The sequence below is a fragment of the Vicugna pacos genome, chromosome 9 (assembly GCF_048564905.1).
Source record: "Vicugna pacos chromosome 9, VicPac4, whole genome shotgun sequence".
Taxonomy (NCBI): Eukaryota; Metazoa; Chordata; class Mammalia; order Artiodactyla; family Camelidae; genus Vicugna; species Vicugna pacos.
In genome coordinates, this window is record NC_132995.1 from 11,259,361 (window position 1) to 11,280,913 (window position 21,553).

Below are 21,553 nucleotides of genomic sequence, written 5' to 3' on the forward strand. Positions count from 1 at the left end.
CTAGATTCAGATACCTGGGGAAACATTTCCTTTCTAGATCCCCACCACAAAGACCACAGAGACCCACAGTTTGCACTTGACTGGTGTATTTGCATAAAGCCGGCGAGGGGGAAAAAAAAACACACAGCAGGGACAGCGGTAGGCTCTCACTGGCAGTAGAAATCCCATTTCTGAAAAAGAAAGGGGAAACAGTGGGAAGAAAACCAGCGGTCACACCACAAAGGATCTAGTGGTTTTAGCAAATGCTGCAGCCGCAGGCGCCAGGTTTGGCCACACAAGTGCTATGCAAATTAGCCTAGAGCCCTCTAATTTTTTCACCTGTCAATTGGACTAGGACTTAGAAATCATTCCCCATTTTACAGGTAAGAAAAGGCAGGAAATTTGTCCCCGAGCACACAGCTAGTATGCCGGGGAGCCAAGGGTAGGAGCATCTTTGCCCATCACCACAATTCAAGGGTCCTCCCCCCACATCCGTGCCAGCCCCTAAGACACTCACATCCGTCTTCACATCGATTTTGCCACGTTTCAGGGTCTGGTCTTCGCGTACAATGCTACTGGGGAAATAGCCCAGGCGAGCAGCTAGGTCTCCATAGTAATCTCCCTGAACCTGGGGAAGAGGAGTTAAAAGCCAGGGTCTGGGAAAATGCCAAGCTCACTCCTGCTACAAACCTCTGCACTCTTTTCTCCCTGATCTACACTAGCTGGCTCCATCTTTGTCATTCAAATCTCAGCTTCAAGTCACCTGCTAGAAGGTCCTCCTTGACAACCCCTTGCTAATTAGTCACCCAGTCACTTTATATTAATTCTCCAAGCAGCACATACTTGATTTTTTTTTTGATGGCTTGTCTCCTTCCATTAGAGTAAAAGGGGTAATTTTTGTTTTACCTTCAGTGTCTAGAACAGTTTGGCACTATAGTAGATGCCGTAATAATTGCTCAGCAAAGTAAAAAGTAGATAACAAAATCTCCCCCCAACCCTGCAAACTCTATTTCAGTTCACCCCCCTCACATTTTCCCTTTAGGTGAAAATTAGGGTGTACCCACCCCAGCCCCACACCCTTTCCTCTTCTGTTCTCCCAAGACTCACGCTGCCTCCCCAGAAGAGCCGCCCTCGGCCCTTCAGCTTGGAGAAGACATACACGACTTGGCCCCTGTGTATGGTCAGGAAACGGCAGTCGGGGGCCACGTAGTCCTGAAGGGCCACAGCCATGGAGATGGGGTCTGGGGAAGGAATAAAGGGGAATGACAGCCCCATCCGCACAGACTGGCAACCCAAGCCCCAAGCCCTCCAACCCCCAGCTCTTACGGCTGCATTCCTCATCAGCACACAGCTTCCTGTCAGCCAGCTTGGGCATGAGGTGGCCGCCGACACTAGGCCCTGGGAAGGCAGACAGCAAAATGATACCAAGAAACACCAGGGGCCAAGCCATCATGGACTCTGAGCAAGAGAGTGACCAAGAGAGGAATGGGGTCTCCAGTTTCCTCCTGCCCTCCCTCTCCAACAACACAAGGAAACCTGTGTTCTTGTCCCCGCCTTAAACCAGTCCCAAATTTTACCCACACCACCTAGAGGCTGCTACACAGCCAGAACCATTTTAAGGACAGGGTGAGGATAGCCAACACTAGGAAATGCTCAGATAGGCCCAAGGTAGCCCAGGCCACTCCAAGTGACAGCCACCCCCTCAGCAATCAGAGAGGCCCAGTCGGGCAAGTTAAGATATTCAATTCCATCTTTCTTGAGTCAGCTTGGGGACCTGAGCCCCTTTGCTGTCCCCCTAGACAGAACGAAAGAAGCCAGTATGGAAAACCACCTTGGAATTTCCTGTGCTGAGGGGCAGGAGAACAAGGCAGCCCTTTGATTGCCAGGAATAACCCCAGTTCCCAAGCAGAGTATTGTATGTTGGGCCTTAAGCTAGGCAATGTCCTGCCACAATTGCTACTTATCCTCATAAGCCACTTTCTGATTGGGTGACCCAAGCCAAGTTATGTCTCCTCTCAGAGCCTCACCTTTCTCCTCTTTAAAATAGGAAAAATAAAACTCTATTGTTTACTATCCTAGTGGTTATTTATAGAGCATTCACCACACGTATCTTTATTTTATTAGCTCAAATGTATAGTCTACCTCCCCTTCAAAGGGGGCTATCAAAACACGGTTTTACGTGGAAATGGAAGTGTAGAGCCTTAAGGAATGTGTCCAAGGTGGGAAGCGGTGGGGCCAAGTTTGGTTCCAGGTCCACACCCAGCACTACTGAGCTTAGAGCTCAGTCAGGTGCCCAAGGTCAGAGTGGCAGGATCTGAACTCAAGTCTCATCTCTAAAACTGTGTTTCAAAGAGATCCACACGCCTCAACAGCCACCTCTTCCCTCAGAAGTATTCTCACGCTGGCTCCAAGTCCAAACTTTTTTTAGTTCAGGGGGAAGTGGAGGAACACACACAGGCTTGGGATGGGGAAGAAATCATCTCTAGCAAAGATGGGGCCTAAGTCACCTCTACATGCTCAACACCCAGCACCAAGTACAAGAGTATTAACAGCTCTCCTCAAATGTCACCTCCTCAGAGGGGCTTCCCGTGACCACCCCGGTTACTGGTCCCCAGCTCGACCACCCCATCGTCAGTTGTTTGTATCAGAACACAGCAGTTGAAAACAGCTTGTCTATTTCATTCACCACTGCATATCCTATGCCAAGGACAGTATTTAGCACATAGTAGGGGCTTGGCAAGTTATTTGCTGAACTTATTAAGTGCTTGCTAAATGCCTGGCACAGGGGTTGGGGGAGGGTAAGGGGGTGGCGGGGGAAGGCTTGTAGGCTGGAGTAGCGAGTACAAAAACACCACAGTATTAATAAAGATTCTTCTTTACGCAGGAAGAAAATGAAGCTCAGAGTGCGGACATCAATCGCCTGTGAGGGCAGCAGCCGGGGAGCACCCCCAAGCAGACAGTAGAAACTAGGTGCGACACATAAACCCGTGGCTGCTAGTGTTCCCTCGCGCCGTCTGCAAGAACACTGCCTTTTAGGGAAGGCGGCGATCGCCCTCTTCCCCTTTCAGTCTTTCAGATCCTACAAGAGTGTGAGTTTGGTGCCACAAGTCTTCAGTGTGTCAAACACTGATGTTCGCTTTTAACGGAGAGAGCAGAGCTGGGGCTTGAGTCTTGGCACACTCAAAAAAATATCCAGAGAATTTAACAGTCTCTCTGTATTTATTTTTGTGGTTAATTTTCTACTTCTGGCAAGTGATCTCATTTTCCCATCTATATGGTATGACAATGGGTTTTAAGCTATATATATATATTTTTTTTTTTTGAGTCAATTTAAAACTTTCCAGGTCAGGTGTGTGACAGACTGCTAAGGTCCCCCTGTTCAACCTCCCCTTCTTATCCACAGCTTCAGCTGGGACATGACTGTCCAGCCAGAAACCACACTTCCTAGAACCCCCCACAGCTAGGACACCAGAGAACTGGGTTCACCCGCCTGCCCGAAGCTCCTGGTTGGAGGTTGGCCAGCAAGGGAGAGCAGCCGTGTGTGAGGCGGCTACCTTTCTGGCACCAGCACCTGGTCAAGGGCCCTTCCCCTGTGTGATCACGTCAGTTGGGGCACTCCTAGTAGCAGCAGTGACATCGTGCTGAACTCTACAGACTGCAGCTCTAGGCTGCAAATTTGGACAGTACAAACGATCTGTGGACCAAGTGTCTCCAACCCAAGCTGCCACTCCTACTACCCTTCCCGTGACTTCATGCACACCCATTTCCCTTCTCTTTCTTCCTGAAGTACTGAGAGTGGTTTCTGTGGGACCCTTCGTAGGACAGAAGGCATTTTTGTGTAGAAAACACTGAAGAAAAACCTCTTTCTTAACACTCTATCATGTTAGAAAATGATTGGAGTAAACATACAAATCTACAGAGTGAACGGTGAGCCATGAAAGGTGGCATCCTTGTGCAGTACAGAACCTGCCCAACAGTACCTGGCAGCCTGGGTTTCAATTTCCTGCCCTGAATGTTGATTGAGGTGAAATAGAAATCTGCCAAAGTAGTAAGTGAATTTCAGTTTTGACAATGTTGTTACACTATTCTGTGTATTTTCCCAAGGTTGCAATCCCCAAACACCCAGAATATTCTCATGTGCAGAGAAGGGAAACACAGAGGACAAGAAAATCAAAACAACAAATGTTTGTGAAAAAACAAACCTCAAAAAAACACTTTAATTCCAGCCTAACAGCGCCAGGTGCAATGTCTGGGGACAGACTCTGGGTACAATGCTGTGTGGCGACCATTCACTCACACACGGCTCCAAAGCCCCCGAGGGGGACTTACCTTCAGGGGACTGAGCCGAGGGAGGGAGGGGTGGCCCCAGGACAGGGGGCAGGGGCAGGCATGGGAACAGGGTGCTACTTCTTGGCAAAGGAGATCTTCATGGCATTGTTCTGGGTGATCTTGAAGCCCTGCAGGGCGTCACGAGCGGCCCCTGCCTGCACCTCATTGTCAAACTCCACGAAGGCAATGTCGTGCCGCCCGGGGACCAGCCGGACCTCCTTGAAGCCAGGGAACCTGAGGGAAAGGCAGAGACCTCAGGGATCCAGACTGGGCACTTCCCTCTAACATTTTAGCCTAACATTTGATGGGTAGGGGCCAGGAACGTTGCTAAACACCCTATGAAGCAGAGGACAGCCCCAATAACAAAGAATTATCCAACCCAAAATGTATGACACTAAGTTGATAAATTCTAACATAAACAAGTGTGCACAATGTAAACGTATCATATAATGACAAATTTTAACATGAACACACCTGCAGCCATAACTAAGGTCAAGAGACAGAACACTGCCCCTCCCCCCACATCCTTCCCCAGTCACAACCTACCCACTTCGGCTCCAGAAATAACCATTACCCTGACTTGTATGATCTGCTGTTTCTTTCGTTTCCCTCTTCTCAATCCCTACTTCCTTCCCCATTAGGCAACCATCCCCATGTTTCCTGGCTATCATTTTTTTCCATCAGTATTCTTAAAAAATACACATTGTTCTGTGGATGTGGTACATTATGTGGTAATATTTTTCTCTTTTACTCAGTTTTTCAAAATTTCTTCTCGGTAGGAGCATCAAGAACCATCATGCCACTCTTCCCGTTCCCTCTAACTGCTGAGCAGCATGTCTTTTTGAGCGTCTGCATTTTTTTTTAAATGGAGGTACTGGGGATTGAACCCAGGACCTCATGCATGCCAAGCATGCACTCTACCACTCAGCTATTTCCCTCCCCCAACAGCATCTGCATCTGACCCCTCCCTTCCCCCAGGCTGCCTCCAACTCCCCACATACTGTGAGGAACACCCCAGCTACAGCCCCTTGGGACTCTTGTTAAGAATTTCTGTAGGATATCCAGTCAGAGCAGAGCCACCAGGTGAGTACATCACTAAACAGAGGACAGTTGCCCTACCCCATGGCCCAGGGCTCTGCATCCCATCCGCAGGGCACGAGGGGTCAAGCATCCCCACCGCCCACACTTGTAACAAACGGGCTGACTTCTGCCAGCCTAGCCAGCGCTCGGTGACATCTCACTGCTGTTTTACTCACACCTTGCCTTTGTCTAATCCAGAGACTGGAAAGATGAGGCCCAGAGCCTGGCCCCCCGCCCCACCCTCACGAAGGTGGAGGACGGCTCGCACGCCCTGGCTACTGCTGACCTCCAGCCTCATCACCACCCTTCCCTGTTGCTGTGGGCCCGGCCTCTTCTCCTTTTTACACCTGTAGCTGCTGTCTCGCCTGCAAAGCCTAAGCAGGCTCAGGGCTCCGCCAGCAAAATTCTGTGCCCGTCTCCACGGTGCCACCTCCTGGCCATCACCCACCCACAGCTCCTGCCCAGCCACAGGCCCTACTTACTGGTTGAAAAGCATGGAAAGCATGAGTTCGTTGGTCTCTTCCGGCAGATTGGTGAGGAACAAGATGTGATTTGGTGGATTTTCTGAAAGCTGTGCGGGAGACAAGAGCCCATGAGTCTGGTGCGGCCCTCCTGCTCTCCAGCCCCAACCCTGCTTGAATCCTAGCCCGTCACCTGACATACCCTATGCTGTTGCCTGTCTACCCCGCCTCACCCTCCACTAGACCATAAGCCACAGAGAGCACTGCTGTGCCCATAAACGGGTGCTCAGGAGGTCACTGAATGAACCCAGGTGCAGCCCATCCCTGCTCCAGCCTCCCCTTGACCTTCCAAAGCTGCTCCAGCAAACACACTAATTCCTCTGTCCCGGTGCCTGACCCCACTGCTACATCCTCATTCTCCGAGAGCACCCCCTCAGGGAGGCCTGCCCGGCACACACAACCTAAAACAGTGCCCCCACCAGCCCCTTTCCATTCCTGTATTCTGACTGCATGAGACCCCAGGAGGACCAGACACTTACAGGCTGGGCAGGTGGCATCTGCCCGGGCATGAGCTGCTGTGGAGGCATGGCCCCTGGTGGGATCTGGCCAGGTGCGAGGCCGGGAGGCGGTATCATGCCAGGGGGCGGCATGTAGGGAGGCTGGCCTGGCATGTGGTGCATGATGCGTGGTGCCTGGGTCATTGGCGGCATGCCCTGCGGGACAGGGAGAGCAGGACTGAGATGGGCGCAGGCAGGTGGGACGGGGTGTGCTTTCACTGTCAGTAGGAAGCAGAGAGGAGAAAAGGCTGTTCCAGGAAACTCAGGGTGTGAGAGACACAGGGAGAAAGATCCAGACTTGCAAAAGGCAAAAAAGGCACCCAAAGAGAGGTGGATGGAACAAAACAGACCTAAGTTCACAGGGGACATTCAATCAGAAAGAGTTAAAAAAATTTTTTTTATATATATAAAAGTTGGTCAGAATGGCCTAACGGTGTTCACAGACATATACATAGGTAAAAAGTCTAGGAAAAAAATAAGAACACTGTCAACAGAAAGTGGTAGAGATAAACACCATAATAAGCATGCTGTACTCCTGATTCTAAAAATAAACTTTACGGAAGAAGAGACAGATCCAGAGAACAGACAGTGGAAGGCAGAGATGGACAGGGACGGTGGGTGTGGGCAAGTGCAGAAAGGAGCTGACCCGATGGCACAGAGCACGTGCACCCAGGGGAGACGGGGGCTGCCAGAGCTGGAATCACACCTAGAGTCAAAGGTGGACAGAAAGGTGGGCAAAGAAGAGAGGAGAGGAGAAGAGTGGGGAAGCTCAAAGGTAACCCAGACACTATCGCTGATGCCAAAATGTGAGGTCACACAGAGCACCACCCATCAGAAGGCCCACAAGGAGGTTTGGAGACCTAAAGCGTGGGTCCAATTCATCCAGCTTTAGTACTTCGTGTTTCTGTATCCGGTTTAGAAAACAGGATGTTTCCACTCTTCATGCCCCACCAAGGTCATGAAGACATTTTCCTGTTTTCTAGAAACTATTTCTGTAGCTGTCACATTAAGGTCCATGATTCATCTCAAATTAACTTACATATAGTAAAGGTAGTGTTAACTTTTTGTCTTACATATATCCAATTGTTTCAGTATCATTTACTAGGGGAAAAAGTCCTTTCACCGCTGGACTGCAGTATCTTGATTATACATGGAGTGATCACATACACGTGTGGACATTTCTGGACTATTCTGCCCCACTGGTCCATCTTCCCAGCCTTATGCCAACACCGCACCATCTTGATTACTATATAGCAGGCCCCCGCTTTGCTCTCGTCTGCCTTCTTTTGCCTTTCCAGACATTTACTGACAGCCTGTCAGTGTCCTCATAAACTCCTGTTTGGATTTTGATTGGAATTGTGTTGGATTTTAAACCAATTTGGAAAGAACCAACATCTTAGCAATGAGTCTTCCCATCCATTTGCTAGGAACATCTCCAATTTCTCCCAGCAACGTTCTAGAGCTCCAGTGGGTGGTCTTACACACCTCTTGTTGAATTTACTCCTTGGAGCTACTTTTCAATTTGAAGACTGATTGTTTGTTGCTAATGTTAGAAATAAAACTTAATTTTTCCATGTTGATTTTATATCTGGCAACCTTGCTAAATTAAATTCACTTTTTAATCCTAACAGTCGATTGGTAGCTTCGTCTGGATTTTCTACATAGACATTGACCTAAAAGACAAGGACAGCAAAGTCAAAGTCAAGGAGAGAAAGAAAAGAGAGACTGAGACACAGAGAAAGAAGATCCTGAGAAATACGCAGGCACGGAGAGACATTTCCCAGTGGAGATACCATCATCCAGGTGCTCAACCCCCCAGACAGGCACATAATTGTCATAAGAAAATGGAAGGGGTTGAGGTGGAGGAGTCCTCTGAATCCCCAAGGGGAGACCCCTCCTCACCCTGCCCCCAAGCCAGGCCATGTCGTTGAGGAAGGCCTGATGGTGAGGGGGCCACATCTCTGGGCCCTGGCTTACCGGGACAGGCCCCTGGACAGCACCTACTACGGGGGCAGCCGCCCCGCCCTGCACGGCCTTCTTGGCAGCTGGGGTCTCCTGACTTTTGGGCTTCCTCTTCTCCCTCTTGCGGTCCCGCTCCACGAATGTGCCCTTCATCTTGGCGATGATATCTGAGTCAGTTTTGGCATACTGGATGCGCTGCCAAGCAGAGAGCAGAAGGGTTGAGGTGAGTGAGCTTCAGAGCCAAACAACCTGGATGCAAAATCAGACCTTGATGGGCTTGGTGAGCAACGTCACAGAAATTACTTGGTTTCAGTGCCTTCATCTGTAAAACGGGGATTGAGATATTTCCCACTTCAATGGATGATTGCGAGGACTAAATGAGTTAAGTCTCCAGAGAGTGTCTGGCATGTAGCAAGTGCTCAGTAAGTGGTTGCTGGGACTCTGAAGGGAAGATCGGACAGCCCTGAGAATCAGGCCCAAGGCAGAAGCAAGAAAACAAGGCCAGGACACTAACTCTATGCAGGGGGCCTTTCAAACACACAAGAGAACTGAATCTTCAGGCGAAATCTCATCCATTTAGCAGTTTACCTAGCACCTATCTGTGCCTTGGGCGTCCAGCAAGGAGTAAATCAAACAGAAGACCCCACCCTCCCAGAGCTTGTTCACTGGGGAAGGTATGACAAATAACATTAAAAAGTGAACTACAGAAGTGTTGAGAAGAACTGGAAGTTTTAGAGTGTGGTCGGGAAAGGGCTCGGTGAAGTGACACTGGGGAAGGGGGGCAATGCAGACATCTAGGGAGAGAGCGCTCTAGCAAAGGGAGAGGTCATCAGAGAGCAAACGAGTGCAGCGGGGGTTCAAGCAACAGCAAGGAGGCTGATGTGGATGAGTAAAGAAGAGACAAGGTCACAGAGGCAACAGGGGACCTTGGGGATGACTCTGTCTTTTCCTGAGAAAGCCAGGAGCCATGGAGTGTCATAAGCAGGGGAGTGACGCCCTCTCATTGGCATCTCCCAAGAAGCGCTGCGGCCATGGGATGAAGAGGAGCAGGAGTCGAAGCAGGTAGGCCAGTGGGCAGGCTGCTGCCACCATCCTGATGAGAGAGGGTGGTGGCTGGGACCAGGTGGGAGGCAGGTGAGTGGATGTTTTGAAGGTAGAGGTGACAGAACGCCCTGACAGAGTCCACAGGGCTTCACTGCTTCCTATGGTCCAACTTCGGAGAAAAGCAGGGGAGGGTCAAGACAAAAAGATTTATGGTTTTTAGTCCTCAAAAGCGAATTTCTAGCTGCTCCAGAAAAGCAATGGCAGTGTGGGCTCGCACACCCAGAAGCGACCACAGGCCGGAGTTGGAGAGCGGCCCTCTCCTGATGGAGGTGCGTGCTCCAGGCTGCCCTGCCACCCCTGGGCCAGTGTCCTCCACATGAAGTGACCTGCCTGGGACCTGCAAGCTGACACCTGCTGTCACCTCCCCAAGGGAACGGGTTCAGGGAGGCATATTCCAATCAGGTGAAACTGGAAAACTGATTGAGGGACAAGGGAAAAAGCCCAAAGAACCAAAGATGTCTGCCAGTGATATGACAGTCCAGGGCAGGGACTTCAAGCCACGCCTCACCTCCTAGACAGCAGTCCCCGTGGCCATCCACCTGGCCTCCCGAACCTCTGCAACCCCTTTCCTCCCATCCCATGGCCCCTGCCCTGGTCCTGGCCCAACCCTCCAGCCTCACCTCCACAACTGAATCCTAATCTCCCTTTCATCCATCCTACACGACAGCCACAGGCATCTCCCTAAACACTCCCATGGCTCCCCAGCACCCTTAGAATTAAGTCCACTTTCAGGACAAACTCTAGCTCCTTAACCTGACTTGACCTGCTCTCCAGCCAGGCCCTCCTCACCACCTCCCGCCCTTCACCCCAGCAAAATGAACTTGACTCACTTCCTCAATTACATATGCTCTTGCTTATCTCCAGGCCTTAGTCCACTGTCTTCCCCACCCCCTCCCGCAGCTACTCTTCTCCTTCAAGTCTTACTCATCCAGAAAGCCTTTGCTGCAAATTCCCACCCTGGGTGAGATGCCTCCCCTAAGCTCCCCCAGCCCTGTGCACTTCCCCAGTCCCAGCCCTGACCGGTCTTGGTCATTACCATCTGGAGACAGCCATGTCTCTCCAACAGGACTGTGGGTCTGAGAGGGCAGAGCTGGGGGTTCCCTTGGTCACTGTGTGTCCCCACATCCCAGTACAGGGAACAGTCAATGGTAAGGAACAGCAAGAGAAGCTCCCATTTTGTGCTCGCTTCGGCAGCACATACTAAAGAGAAACTCCCATCCTTTAGAGCCCAGACCACAGGTGACAGGAAGTCTACTCCCAACCAGCCGGCAATAGCACTTTACCTAGGTGTGCACACCCACCGCCTCTATACATAGTGCTCACCATGGGCTTGTCGTAGAAGGGGAAACCCTGCATGGAGCGCAGGGCGTTGGTGGCGCTGCTGACCTCCTTGAAGATAACAAAGGCCTGGCCTCTCATCTTCAGGCTTCGTGATACCAGGATATCCAGGATCTGGCCAAACTGGGAGAAGATGGCGTACAGGGACTTCTTCAGCTCTGCAGTGGGGGAAGGAAAGACCCATGGGTGACTAGAGGCCTTGGTATCATGTTCTGAGGCTGGAGCTCCATTGTTCAGAGGAAATGCAGCCCAGAAGGGAAACATCAGGCAACTGACAGAGTACCCAGCATGCTGCCGGTCAGCGATCACAGCAGCAGCCAAGCATTCAGTGTGTGTGCTCCTCTGTAAGAGGTCAACAGTAACAGGATATACCCAACAACGCTGCTGCACAAGGAACACGAGTCACACACACACAAAGGACACGTGGTCAATGTACAGTAAATGGGAGCACCTCTTTTCATCATCTCTAGCACCTTGACATCAGCCTGTGTGATGTGGCCCCGGGCCAACTTCTCCAACCTCATCTCTCCCCACACTCCACCTGCACTCCTGTATCTCCAGCCACATTGGCTTCCCAGTCCTTTTTCAGGCCCATTACACCGACTCTGCCTCAGGACCTCTGCACTACCGGGAGCTACTTACTACTCTGCCAGGAGCACCTTTCTCCCAAGGTGTACATGGCTGCCTCCTTTAGTCACCCAGGGCTCAGTGGAAATGTTGTGACCTGAGGCCTTGCCTGACCACCCTGTTTAAATAAACATCCAGTATCACTCTCCCCCCTAGCCTGGGACCCTCCTTGCTTTTCCTTCATGGCCATTTCCCACCTCCTGACATCATGTTTGTTTACTTGTTTAGCTCTCCTTCTGAAGAGCTACAAGCCTGTCCAATTTGTCTACCACAGTATTCCCTGGAGCAGTGCAGTCGCCAGCACATAAACCTGCAAAAACATCTGCACAAATAAAGATACCATCAAGTGATTTATGGACATTAACTTCACCAAATTCTCACAACCACTCTATGAGGTAGCAATAACTGTCCCAATGTTACTAACATGGAAAGAGGCTCTCAGAGGATTTATCACTGCCAAGGAGGAGGGTCCCAAGGGCACTGGGAAGACCCTGCAGAGCTGGCACCGGGACCAGGACCCAAGTCCATCTGAACCCAGTACCAGCATACCTCACTAGCAAACGGCCTGCCACATCTGACAGCCAGAAAAGGATACCAATCTTATGCAAAGACGATACATGAACTGAAGATGCCTGGTGAAAGAGACAGTAGGAGGAAAAAGGGGTGTGGTGGGGGGATGGGGTAAAAAGGGAAGGAAATAGCCAAAAAGTCTGATGACAGTTCTGGTTTTTGTCGCCATCCACCATCCCCATGAACCCAGTTTGGCCCTGAGTCATTCCCCTGGACCTTGGACTTTGGACCTCTCCCCAGTCTCCCCTCTGGCCCATTCAAGTTCACCCTCCACAGCTGGGAAGACCTTTCACAACTGATTCTGTCCCTTGCCTGGCTCCCCAACACCCTCAGGACAAAGTCCAACACCTTACCCAGTCCACAGGCCCCATGAGCCAGAATGCACTGCTCACCGGAAGGCTCTCCATGAGGCACAGACTTCTAAGTCTAAGGCACACAAAACTACTCGTTCCCAGAATTCCATGGACTCTGTTGCCCCTAGACATTTGCACATGCTGGTCCAGGTTAGGAACTCTCTCTTCCCTCACTGTAATACAAATACTGCTTCCTCTACCTGGAAAGCTTTTCCAAAATGTCTCCTCTTCTATGAAACTGAATGAATACCTCTTTCTAGACGCCCAATCCCAGCCCTGACCACTAGGCTTGTGCTTCCTCAACCATGGCCCTGGCTACTCTGGGATATCACTGTCTGGTAGCACATCTGTCACTCCGACTGGACCGTGGCTCCATGAAGGCAGGACCAGGACTGGTCTCAATTGCCAATGTGTCCCTAGGTCCACAGAATACTGGCTGGATATGATACCCTAAAAGAGTATGAGGGACTTACGTAGCTTGTTTTCTTCAATAACAACTTTATCAGTAAACTCAAACTTAATCCCAGCAAGCTCCTCTGGTTCTCCTGACAATTTTCTTGAGGTGATAGTAAGAACTAGCACTTACCCAACTCTTACTACCTGCTGGGCACCAGAAAAAGAAGCTGCACAGAAGTTTAGCTAACATAATCCCCATAACATCCATGCAAAGACCATATTATGATTCTGCCCAGTAGATGAGGTTCAATAAAAGTATAACTTGCTCAAGAAAATGGACAAGTATGTCTGATGTCAAGAATCGAGTTCTTAAGCAGAATTCCATGCTGGTGGCCTCAACCACTTTTCCTTGGTGTGTGACCTTGGGCAAACCGTATCATCCGAGTCTCAGTATCCTAATTTGAGAAATGGGAATACGTTCTTCCTGCAGGGCTGTTGTGAAACTTAATGAAATCAAGATTCATATATTAGCGCCTGGTAGTGTTAGCCATCACTATTCATTTCTGTGAAACATTTGCATTGTGGACCGATCTCTGAGAACATGATAGTGAACAAGACAGTTTCAGTTCTTACCCACATGGAGCTCACAGGCCAGGAAAGAGCCCCATGACAGCCCAGAACGACCAAGGCTTGAAGGGGGATGTCCAGGGTCATGGGAAGTCAGAGGCTGACACCTGAGTGAAAAGGGGAGGGGGCAGGCTTCCTAGAGGAGGGGTCCGGTGAGCTGAAACCTTGAAGGATGAGGAACAGTAACCAGGTTAATGAGCAGAGTGTAAGATGAACTGAGGAAGTGTTAAAGAGAGAGGAAGCAGCATGTGCAAACGCCGACGGGTTAACTCTAACAATTTGGCTGGAAAAGACTGAGGAAAAGCGAATGCTGGGTACAGAAGACGGGGGCCGGCTCGTGCGGGATAGCCTGGAGCCCGGACCACCCCGAGAACTCACCATCCTTCTTGATCTTCTCGTTGAGATTGTTGATATAAATAGTGTGGTTGGGGCGGGTCTCGGGAACTGCCATGGAGTGAGTTGCTGAGGCAAGACTGAAAGAATGAAAAAAGTAACCTCAGCCCTAGGTTTCTCCAAATCCTTGTCCCAGTGAGGGTTCCTAAAGGATCTTCCTTACAAGAGGAAGCCGGGTAAGGCAGGAGGAGGGAAGAGGGAAGCACAGCTCAGAAAACAAAGCAAACGCAGGAGACCACTTCTTTCCGCGTGGTGAGGGAACTCTCGAGAGGTTTACTACTAGTCCCAGAATGCCCTACGCGACTCAGTAGGCGGAGCATCCTAGGGGGCGATTCCCACTGGTCCACGCACTCAAAGGGCGGCCCAGGACAAAAGGCCCGGATGTACCAACCAGTTAAGAAAGGAGGCACGACTTTACGGCGCCCTGGCTTGGCACAGCGGTAAAATGATTCCCCCACACAAGGCGCGGGAAGACCCGGGCGCCAAGAACTCCGCCCGCCTGGCGCCGACGGTCGCCTGCGCCTAAGAATACTCACCGACAGAGTCGCAGCACCCGTAAGCGACCTCCGCTGTGTTGCTGAGTGCCGACCACAAAAACTTCCTCTCCTGGTCCCGCCTTTTTCTTTCTACAAGCCAATCCCCGCGTGGAAACCCGGTAGCGTAGCCAATCAGAGTAAGTCTTGCTCCCGGACCCAGATCTTGCCAATCAAAATGACACTTAGGTTCCCGCCTCAGGAGAAGCTCCGCCCACTCCTGCAAGCCCTACTCCTTCTGCGACTCTCGGGGCTACGGACCAATCAGTGAAGGCCGCGCCCCCTCAGGCGCTTCTTGCCAATCCGGACGCGGCTCTCTCAGCAGTCTCCCCGGAGGCAGTTCTTTGGTAGCTCCGCCTCTCCCCCACCGCTTCGAGTTCTCTGTCACGTGATCGCTAAAGGGGCGGGCACGAGTTTCATGTCTTACCACGGGATTTGGGAAAGGTCATGCGCTGCGTCCGCCATTTTGCGGGGCCCGGAGACGCGTTTAATTTCCGACTCTGTTCCTTATTCCAGCCGTATCGCGGCTCCCAACGAGCTCCTATCTCTGAGCCTTCACCAACCCACGAGACTCTTCCTGTTCGCTCTGATTTCAGGACTTTTCTCCACAACTAGGCTATTTTCCCAGCGAGGTGACCTTTTGACCTCTGACTCAAAGGTCAGCTCTAAGGTTCCAAACTCGGGTCTGGGATATGAGGGGGGAATCTATCCCAAATTCCCCTAGTCTTTACTTCTGGGACCCTGAATTACGAACTTTAGGCGTCTCACCCGAGGTCTGAGCCTTTATGTCCTGAAATTCAACTCCCAAGTTGCCAAATCTAGCCCGAGATAAGAAGTTAACTCCTCGCTCCTTGAACCTTGCAACTCATCTCCAACCGCATATCTGGTTCCAGATTAAAGGACCCCGTTAACCCTCAGATTTCTTATGATTTGTGTTAGCCTCAGTCCCTGCTCCCAAAGTTCCAAATTTTAGCCCCGGTTTTTTCAGTCCCACTGCTCAGCGCACAGATTCTGGAACTCAGCTCCAAAACCTTCAGAATCCCCATCCCTAGACCAACACATTTTGGAGAATCATTCTATTCTCGACCTTCCAGTCCAAGTCACAAACCCCAAAATGATTTCTCCATGCTCTCCTCCCTTAGAGCCACCAAGAGCCCCTGCACCCCAGGCCCCTATCATTCCACCTCCTCCCCTACCCCCAGATCTCCCGGATTTAACTTTTCCACCCTCTCCCTCGAGCCTCCAGACCCCTATTCCCCCACCACCCCCAATGCCGCCTCCACCTCCTGCCAAGGCGTTTGCGCCCCCTCATGTCTTCGGCCTAGAGAAGAGCCAGCTCCTGAAGGAGGCTTTGGAGAAGGACGGCCGGGTCCCCAGGGGCAGAGAGGACGTCCAGAGGCTCCTGAAGCTGCACAAGGACCGGTAGGGTCCCCATGCCCCCACCTGGGGTCACACCAAACCACCTGTTCCCAGATCATTTCAGCCATCTCCTCTTGGGATTTATTTCCTCAAGGTCAGAGGGCCTGACTGCTACAGCCCTCTACTTAGACCCCTTCAGTGGTGGTGTACCTTCAACAATAAGGAAAGATCCTACCCTCATAAGCATCTAGTCCAGTGGGAGAAACAGATCCCTCCCTTCACCAGGCAGTGACCACCCAGAGTGGTCAGAGCTGTGAGGAGGGAGCCCAGCAGGTTGGGAGTCAGTGGGGCCTGCCTGGAGAGGGTGGGGCGGACCCTTGAGTGCTGTTCAGCAAGTTTTGCAGGGGTGTGTGGTGAGAGGAAACAGCTTGTGCCCAGGCCCAGAGTGAAATGAAGAGATGTTCTTTTCAAGGACCTGCAAATATTTCTTTAACAGGACCAAGTAGGTGGCAAACGTGGGGTTTCCCAGGTGGGCAGACCACACAGGGCATGGGAGGGGCCGTGTGAAGGCAGGTGGACTGTCCTGAGGGCACTGGGAACTGTGGAATGGCCTCGTGCCCTTCTGGGGAGGAAGAAAGGCTGCCTTTGAGGAGTGGAGGTGAGGGACTGGAGTCTAGGGGCCGGGGAGGAAGCTGGGACACCCAGAAAGCGAGGCAGGACAGGTGGGGAGCTAGACCTGGGTTGAGGCTGAAGGGCAGAGAGAGAAGTGACCTGCCCAGACTCAGAAGAAACTTCCAGCCCTCTAGACAAGTTGAAATCTGCACTAAACGGACCAACCATAGTAAGACAAACATAATGCAGATAACCGCCACCCATTTCTGCCCATCTACCATGTGCCAGGTGCTGCTCTGAGTGTTTTTACTTACTAATTTATTTAATCTTCTCAACGATTCCATGAGACAGGAACTATTATTATTCCATTTTCCAGATGAAGTAACTGAGGCTCACAGAGGTAAAGTCACTTAGCCACAGTGCTTAGAAGAGGAAGGGCCCAGTTTCAACTCTGGCATGGCAGCCAGGCTCCAGGCTTTTGGCCACTGGGCCATTATATCATCTCCTCTCATCAGGAGGGTGCCCCCCACCCCTGGGCCTTGCTCTTTCACCTGCCTTGAAATAGAAGTATAAGTAACTTACTCTACACCTCCTGAGCCCTGGGAGGGTGGGAGGTGGGAGAAGGATTGGGGTCACCAGAACATTCTGAGTGGCCTCCCTAAGGAAGGGCTGGGCTGACCTGTAAGGACTCTGTCAAGGTGATGGCTTAGGCCTGGAGCAGATGTTACTTGGTTTTGCTCAAGGCTGAGTGAAGAGATTTCAACCCTGTCTAACTGCCTGAGAAACTGGCTTGAGAGGGAAAAATTTCCACAGTTTTGATATTGATGAAATAAAATTCCTATTTTATGGTAAACTGAGAAAAATTTAAACATAAAGTTTTTGTTTTCCCGTTTGGGCCTCCTCCCTCCCGTTTAGTGTATATTGTACATCTGCATTAACCAAACCTCCTTAGGGAAGAACATTCCTTCTTAATCTCATCAAGGATCACAACTCTTAGGAGAGACAACCTTTGTTCTTTTTATCTTTTTTCTTCTTTTTTTAAACAACCTTCCTTGACCTTGTAAGGGGCCACAATGACCTATGACCCACAGCTTGCTTTGTACTTACACATCTGGATTGAGTGAACTGTCAGTAATGTGCCATTTGACGTATAACTAACCCTTCGTCTCAAAAATTTGTGTACCTGCTTTGACCTCTAATGGCGGGACAGTCCTCAAAGCTTTCTGAAGGACTGTCTCCTGAGTTATAGTTCCCAGGTTGGCTCGAATAAAAATTTCCCTTCTTTTCTTAGATTGACTATGGATTAAGTTTCTCATCAGTGATGTAGAGACAGCCCTTCAAGAAATTTCCTCTAATAAATAAATCCCCCTGGCTGCTAGTTGCGGCTTTTGCACAGCTGCTCTTTGCCCCATCAGTAACTGAGAGAAAGAGCAGCCAGAAGAATGATTCCCACTGAGCAGATGAGGAAGCTGAGGCTGCAGAGGGAAAGTGTCTCATCAGGGGTGAAGGGAGTCTGACCCTGCTAAGGCTTCTTTAGGCCTCAGGACAGCCAAGCCCGTGTTCCTCCCCTTCACCGTCCCTCGATCCCGCCACTTCCAGCCAGACCTCAGTGCAGGGACTCTAGGAGCTGGTTCCCGCATGACCTAAGTGTGGCTGTGATTCAGTTTCAGAAGTGACCTGCAGTGGATCCTCTTCTGTGCTGACGTGCCCTCCCTCATCCAAGAAGGCCCTCAGTACGTACCCTGACCCAGGACCCCAGCCCTTTGGCAGGCCGTGGTTCTGAGCCTGTGCCCTTGCCAGGCTCTATGAGGATTGATCCAGGAGGGTGGGAAGAGTTGGTTCATCCCAGGCAACCTGGGGAGAAGGTGAGAGGAGGAGGAGGAGGGGAGGGAAAGGGGAACTTACAGGTCAGGGTGCACATGCAGTAAACATTTGGAACAAAGGAGCAAGTGAACAAACGAATCTGGTCCGTCATCTCTCCTCCTCCTGGAAGCCCAGGTGATGTCTTTCCCTACTCGGCCTGGGAGAGGAGAGGGGAGCTCCCCTAGGGCATCAGACCTGTTCCCCACACTCCAGCTTCCAGGGCAGAGGGGGCCCAGGAAAGACACGACTTAGGGGTTGAGGGGCTGGGCCTTTCTCTCCCCAGGTGCGGGCTAGTGGCCTTGTGGATGGCAGGCACCCTCCTGGCACCCCACAGCGGCATCCCCCTGGAGAGAGTGGTGCAGGTGGCCATGGAGAGGGGTTACACGGCCCACGGGGAGATGTTCTCCGGTAAGTTGGGTGTGGAAGGGTCTCAAGCCAGGTGTTCTGCAGGAAGGGACTGGAGAAGTTGGCTGGGACACACCAGGTGCATGAGGGGACTTTGTTCCATTCTCTGGGCCCTTCCCCATCCAGTAGAGCGGAGTGTTACTAGGTGGACTCTGGAGCCAGACTGCTTGGGTTCCCAGCCCAGCTCTGCCACTGTCTGCTGTGTGGCCATGGACAAGCAGCTTACCCTCTCTATGCCTCACTTCCTACATTTGTACAGAGAGGTGATGGTCAAGGTGAAGGTTATGGGCACTGATTCCAGAAAGCCTTTGGCATGCTGCCAGGCCCACGGTGATCCCTCTTTCTCTGTCTGTTCTGTCCCTGCAGTGGCTGACATGGGCAGGCTGGCCCAGGAGGCACTGGGCTGCCAGGCAGAGGTGCTCTGTGGTGGCCTGGGTGGGCCTAACAGAGACCATGTCCTACAGCACCTTGTTGCCGGACATCCCCTGCTAATCCCGTATCCTGCAGCTGGGATGGGAGCTGGGCAGGGATGGAGAAGGGTGGGTCCCAGGGCCACACCACAGCTTTGGCCTTAACCCCAGTGCCAGCTACGATGAGGACTTCAACCACGAGCCATGTCAGCGGAAGGGCCACAAGGCCCACTGGGCAGTGAGCACAGGTGGGTGCCCTCTCCCATATCCTGTGCCCTCATCCAGAATCTCCCCAGCCCAGTCATCCCTCCTCACATTCTCACCTTCCCACTGGTCTCGAGGCAGGAACCAGGGTTGGGCCATCTCTGTCCCCATAGGGTCCTTAGCGGGGGCCTGGCTGGCAGCAGGTGCCTCAGTGTCTGCCAGTCGGGCTTTCCACAGACAGGAACTCAGAACGAGGACAGGAATCAAACAGTCTGAGCTGCAGGCTTGGTCCAGCCACTTCCAGGGCCTCCATTTTCCTATCTGGAAACCCAGGTGACAATAGTATCAATCTCATTGGCAGAGGAAGTAAAACTGTTTGAATGGTACTTGGTATGTCACACGTCCCAATAAGCGTTAGCTATGATTTGCCATCGTCATCTTTCCATCTGCCTGAAAGAAGGCCAGATTGGCACATCAGGTGGCCTGGATGGAGGCCTCCTTGTGTGCATGGCTGTCTGACTTCGAGGGCGCCTCTCTGAGCAGCGCCTTCCTGGACACCTGGAGGCCAGTGGGTCACGATGTTTCCTCTGTTCAGTGCCACCCTGCCACCTCCCTGTACTGACAGGCTGTAGAGGCGGGATGTAAAATGCCTGCAGCTCTCGGAACCCAACACCATGGGTCCAAATCCAGCCGGCTCTCTGCCTGCTGACCCCTGCTGACTTCTGCATGACAATGGGGTGATTGAGGCTGGGCCCACCTTGGACGACTATCGGGGCACCCAGTGAGCCCCAGCACCTCATCAGTGCTCAGCTCCTACTCACAGCCTCCCCTTCTCCTCCCAGGGGTCCTGCTGGGTGTGCAGGCTGTGCCTAGCCTCGGCTACGTGGAGGACCCCGAGCTGCCAGGCCTGTTCCACCCAGAGCCCGGCATGCCCCACCAGCCACCATCCGTGCTGGAGGAAGGCTCCCCAGGAGCCGTCTACCTTCTCTCCAAGCAGGGCAAGAGTTGGCACTACCAGCTGTGGGACTACGACCAAGTCCGGGACAGCAACCTGCAGCTGACGGACTTCTCGCCCTCGCGGGCCGCCGATGGCCGGGAGTATGTGGTGCCCGCTGGCGGGCTGCGGGCCGGCCTCTGCGGCCAGGCCCTGCTCCTCAGACCACAGGACTCCAGCCACTAGCCTGCTGCAGCCCCGAACCAGGGTGACAGGACCTGGCCACAGCCCAGCTTTGACACGTTTGCAGAGCGCCCCAGCTCCTCCCCCTGTGCCACAGCCCGAGGGTTGGGCTGGATCTCTGAGGATCTCCAACCAGAGCTCCTTCTTACAGGGTCCCCCTGAATCCATCCAGTCCCATTCTTGGGCATCACCCCAACTCCTCCTCCCCGAAGCCCACCACCCACTTACTCTGTGGGCTGGGGTTACAGCCAGGAGCCAGGCAGGCTTCCTCTACACAGAAGAGACTGATTGGCTCAGTCCCCAGATCTTGTCCAACCCATGTCAGTGTTGCTTCCACCCATTTCTCACTGGTGACCACCACCTTCTAAACCACTGCCTTCTCTCTGCAAAAGCCTCCTCACCGGACCCCTTGCTGCCTCCCAGTGTCTGTTCACATGGAGCTGGGAAGCCATTAAAAAGGCAAACCAAGGTCTCGCCACTCCCCTCCAGAGAAGTTGCCAGCAGCCTTGCCACTTCTGGTAGGATAGGGACTAAACTCCCAACCCCAGCTCACCTCCCTCACCCCAGGCTGTTCCTCCTCACACTTTCTGCCACCAGCCAGAGATTCTGGCCTTTCAGGTCCCTAGAGTGTTCTGTTCCCCCTGGAGCTTCTGCTAAAGATAGCTCTGAAATTTCTCTATCCTGGCTCCTTCCTCAGGGAACATTCCTCAGCCTTTGGGCTAGGCACCTCCCCAACCTGTTCTGATTAAAAACAAAAAACAAATGCCTTTAAGACTGGTTAGTGTGCCAATCCCTTTACCCCTGTTAATTCATCAAATCCTGCAGCTTCATAAGGAAGGTACTAGATCCTCTCCATCTGACAGATGGAGAGACTGGCCTGGGGAAGTGCAGTCACTGGCCTAAAGTCACATGACTGGCAAGTGGCAGGGACAGGATTCAAACCAGATAATACCAATACAGTTAGATTACCATTTAACGAATACCTGTTGCATCCACTCTGAGAGGGGAGGAATTGAGCTGTCTTGGCCACTGCTGCTTCCCCTGCACAGAGCCAGGCACCAGAGTAGCAGCTCAGTGACACCGGTGAATGAACCTGCCTGCCCTGAGCCTGCCTCCACCCCAAACCAGTCATGATCCCCTCACTGCCCCATCACTAATGTTCAGATTATGAGTTCTGAGCCCACACACCCGTGATGCAAAAGAGAAGACTCCAC

General features: G+C 52.0%; 3 protein-coding genes across 10 annotated transcripts; 1 reads left to right on the forward strand and 2 right to left on the reverse strand.

Annotated features, from left to right (window-relative positions):
• Positions 1 to 69: 69 nt before the first annotated feature.
• MIA (MIA SH3 domain containing) lies at positions 70 to 4,062 on the reverse strand. Its single transcript, XM_072967021.1, has 4 exons — positions 1,306 to 4,062; positions 1,087 to 1,220; positions 497 to 607; positions 70 to 170 (listed from the first exon to the last, which is right to left on the reverse strand). The coding sequence occupies exons 1-4, from the start codon at positions 1,430 to 1,432 to the stop codon at positions 147 to 149; spliced, it is 396 nt and encodes a 131-aa protein (XP_072823122.1). The 5' UTR covers positions 1,433 to 4,062; the 3' UTR covers positions 70 to 146.
• SNRPA (small nuclear ribonucleoprotein polypeptide A) lies at positions 1,359 to 14,466 on the reverse strand. 3 transcript variants are annotated; one of them, XR_012075480.1, is made up of 8 exons: positions 14,313 to 14,466; positions 13,762 to 13,856; positions 10,796 to 10,968; positions 8,384 to 8,563; positions 6,389 to 6,562; positions 5,871 to 5,959; positions 4,309 to 4,542; positions 1,359 to 1,377 (listed from the first exon to the last, which is right to left on the reverse strand). XR_012075480.1 is itself a non-coding variant. In XM_006215001.4 (7 exons), the coding sequence occupies exons 2-7, from the start codon at positions 13,832 to 13,834 to the stop codon at positions 4,383 to 4,385; spliced, it is 849 nt and encodes a 282-aa protein (XP_006215063.1). In that variant the 5' UTR covers positions 13,835 to 13,856; positions 14,313 to 14,466; the 3' UTR covers positions 4,165 to 4,382. The 3 variants fall into 3 exon arrangements, 2 of the variants coding, with proteins under 2 accessions (XP_006215063.1, XP_031537668.1); XM_006215001.4 differs by lacking the exon at positions 1,359 to 1,377 and having other exon boundaries at positions 4,165 to 4,542; XM_031681808.2 differs by lacking the exons at positions 1,359 to 1,377; positions 14,313 to 14,466 and adding an exon at positions 13,940 to 14,057 and having other exon boundaries at positions 4,165 to 4,542.
• ACTMAP (actin maturation protease) lies at positions 14,212 to 21,111 on the forward strand. 6 transcript variants are annotated; one of them, XM_072967016.1, is made up of 8 exons: positions 14,212 to 14,449; positions 14,826 to 14,967; positions 15,452 to 15,731; positions 17,945 to 18,013; positions 18,427 to 18,551; positions 18,915 to 19,044; positions 19,136 to 19,206; positions 20,005 to 21,111. In XM_072967016.1, the coding sequence occupies exons 3-8, from the start codon at positions 15,580 to 15,582 to the stop codon at positions 20,340 to 20,342; spliced, it is 885 nt and encodes a 294-aa protein (XP_072823117.1). In that variant the 5' UTR covers positions 14,212 to 14,449; positions 14,826 to 14,967; positions 15,452 to 15,579; the 3' UTR covers positions 20,343 to 21,111. The 6 variants fall into 6 exon arrangements, with proteins under 6 accessions (XP_072823117.1, XP_072823118.1, XP_006215064.1 ...); XM_072967017.1 differs by having other exon boundaries at positions 15,549 to 15,731; XM_006215002.4 differs by having other exon boundaries at positions 14,826 to 15,731.
• The last annotated feature ends 442 nt before the right edge of the window (positions 21,112 to 21,553 follow it).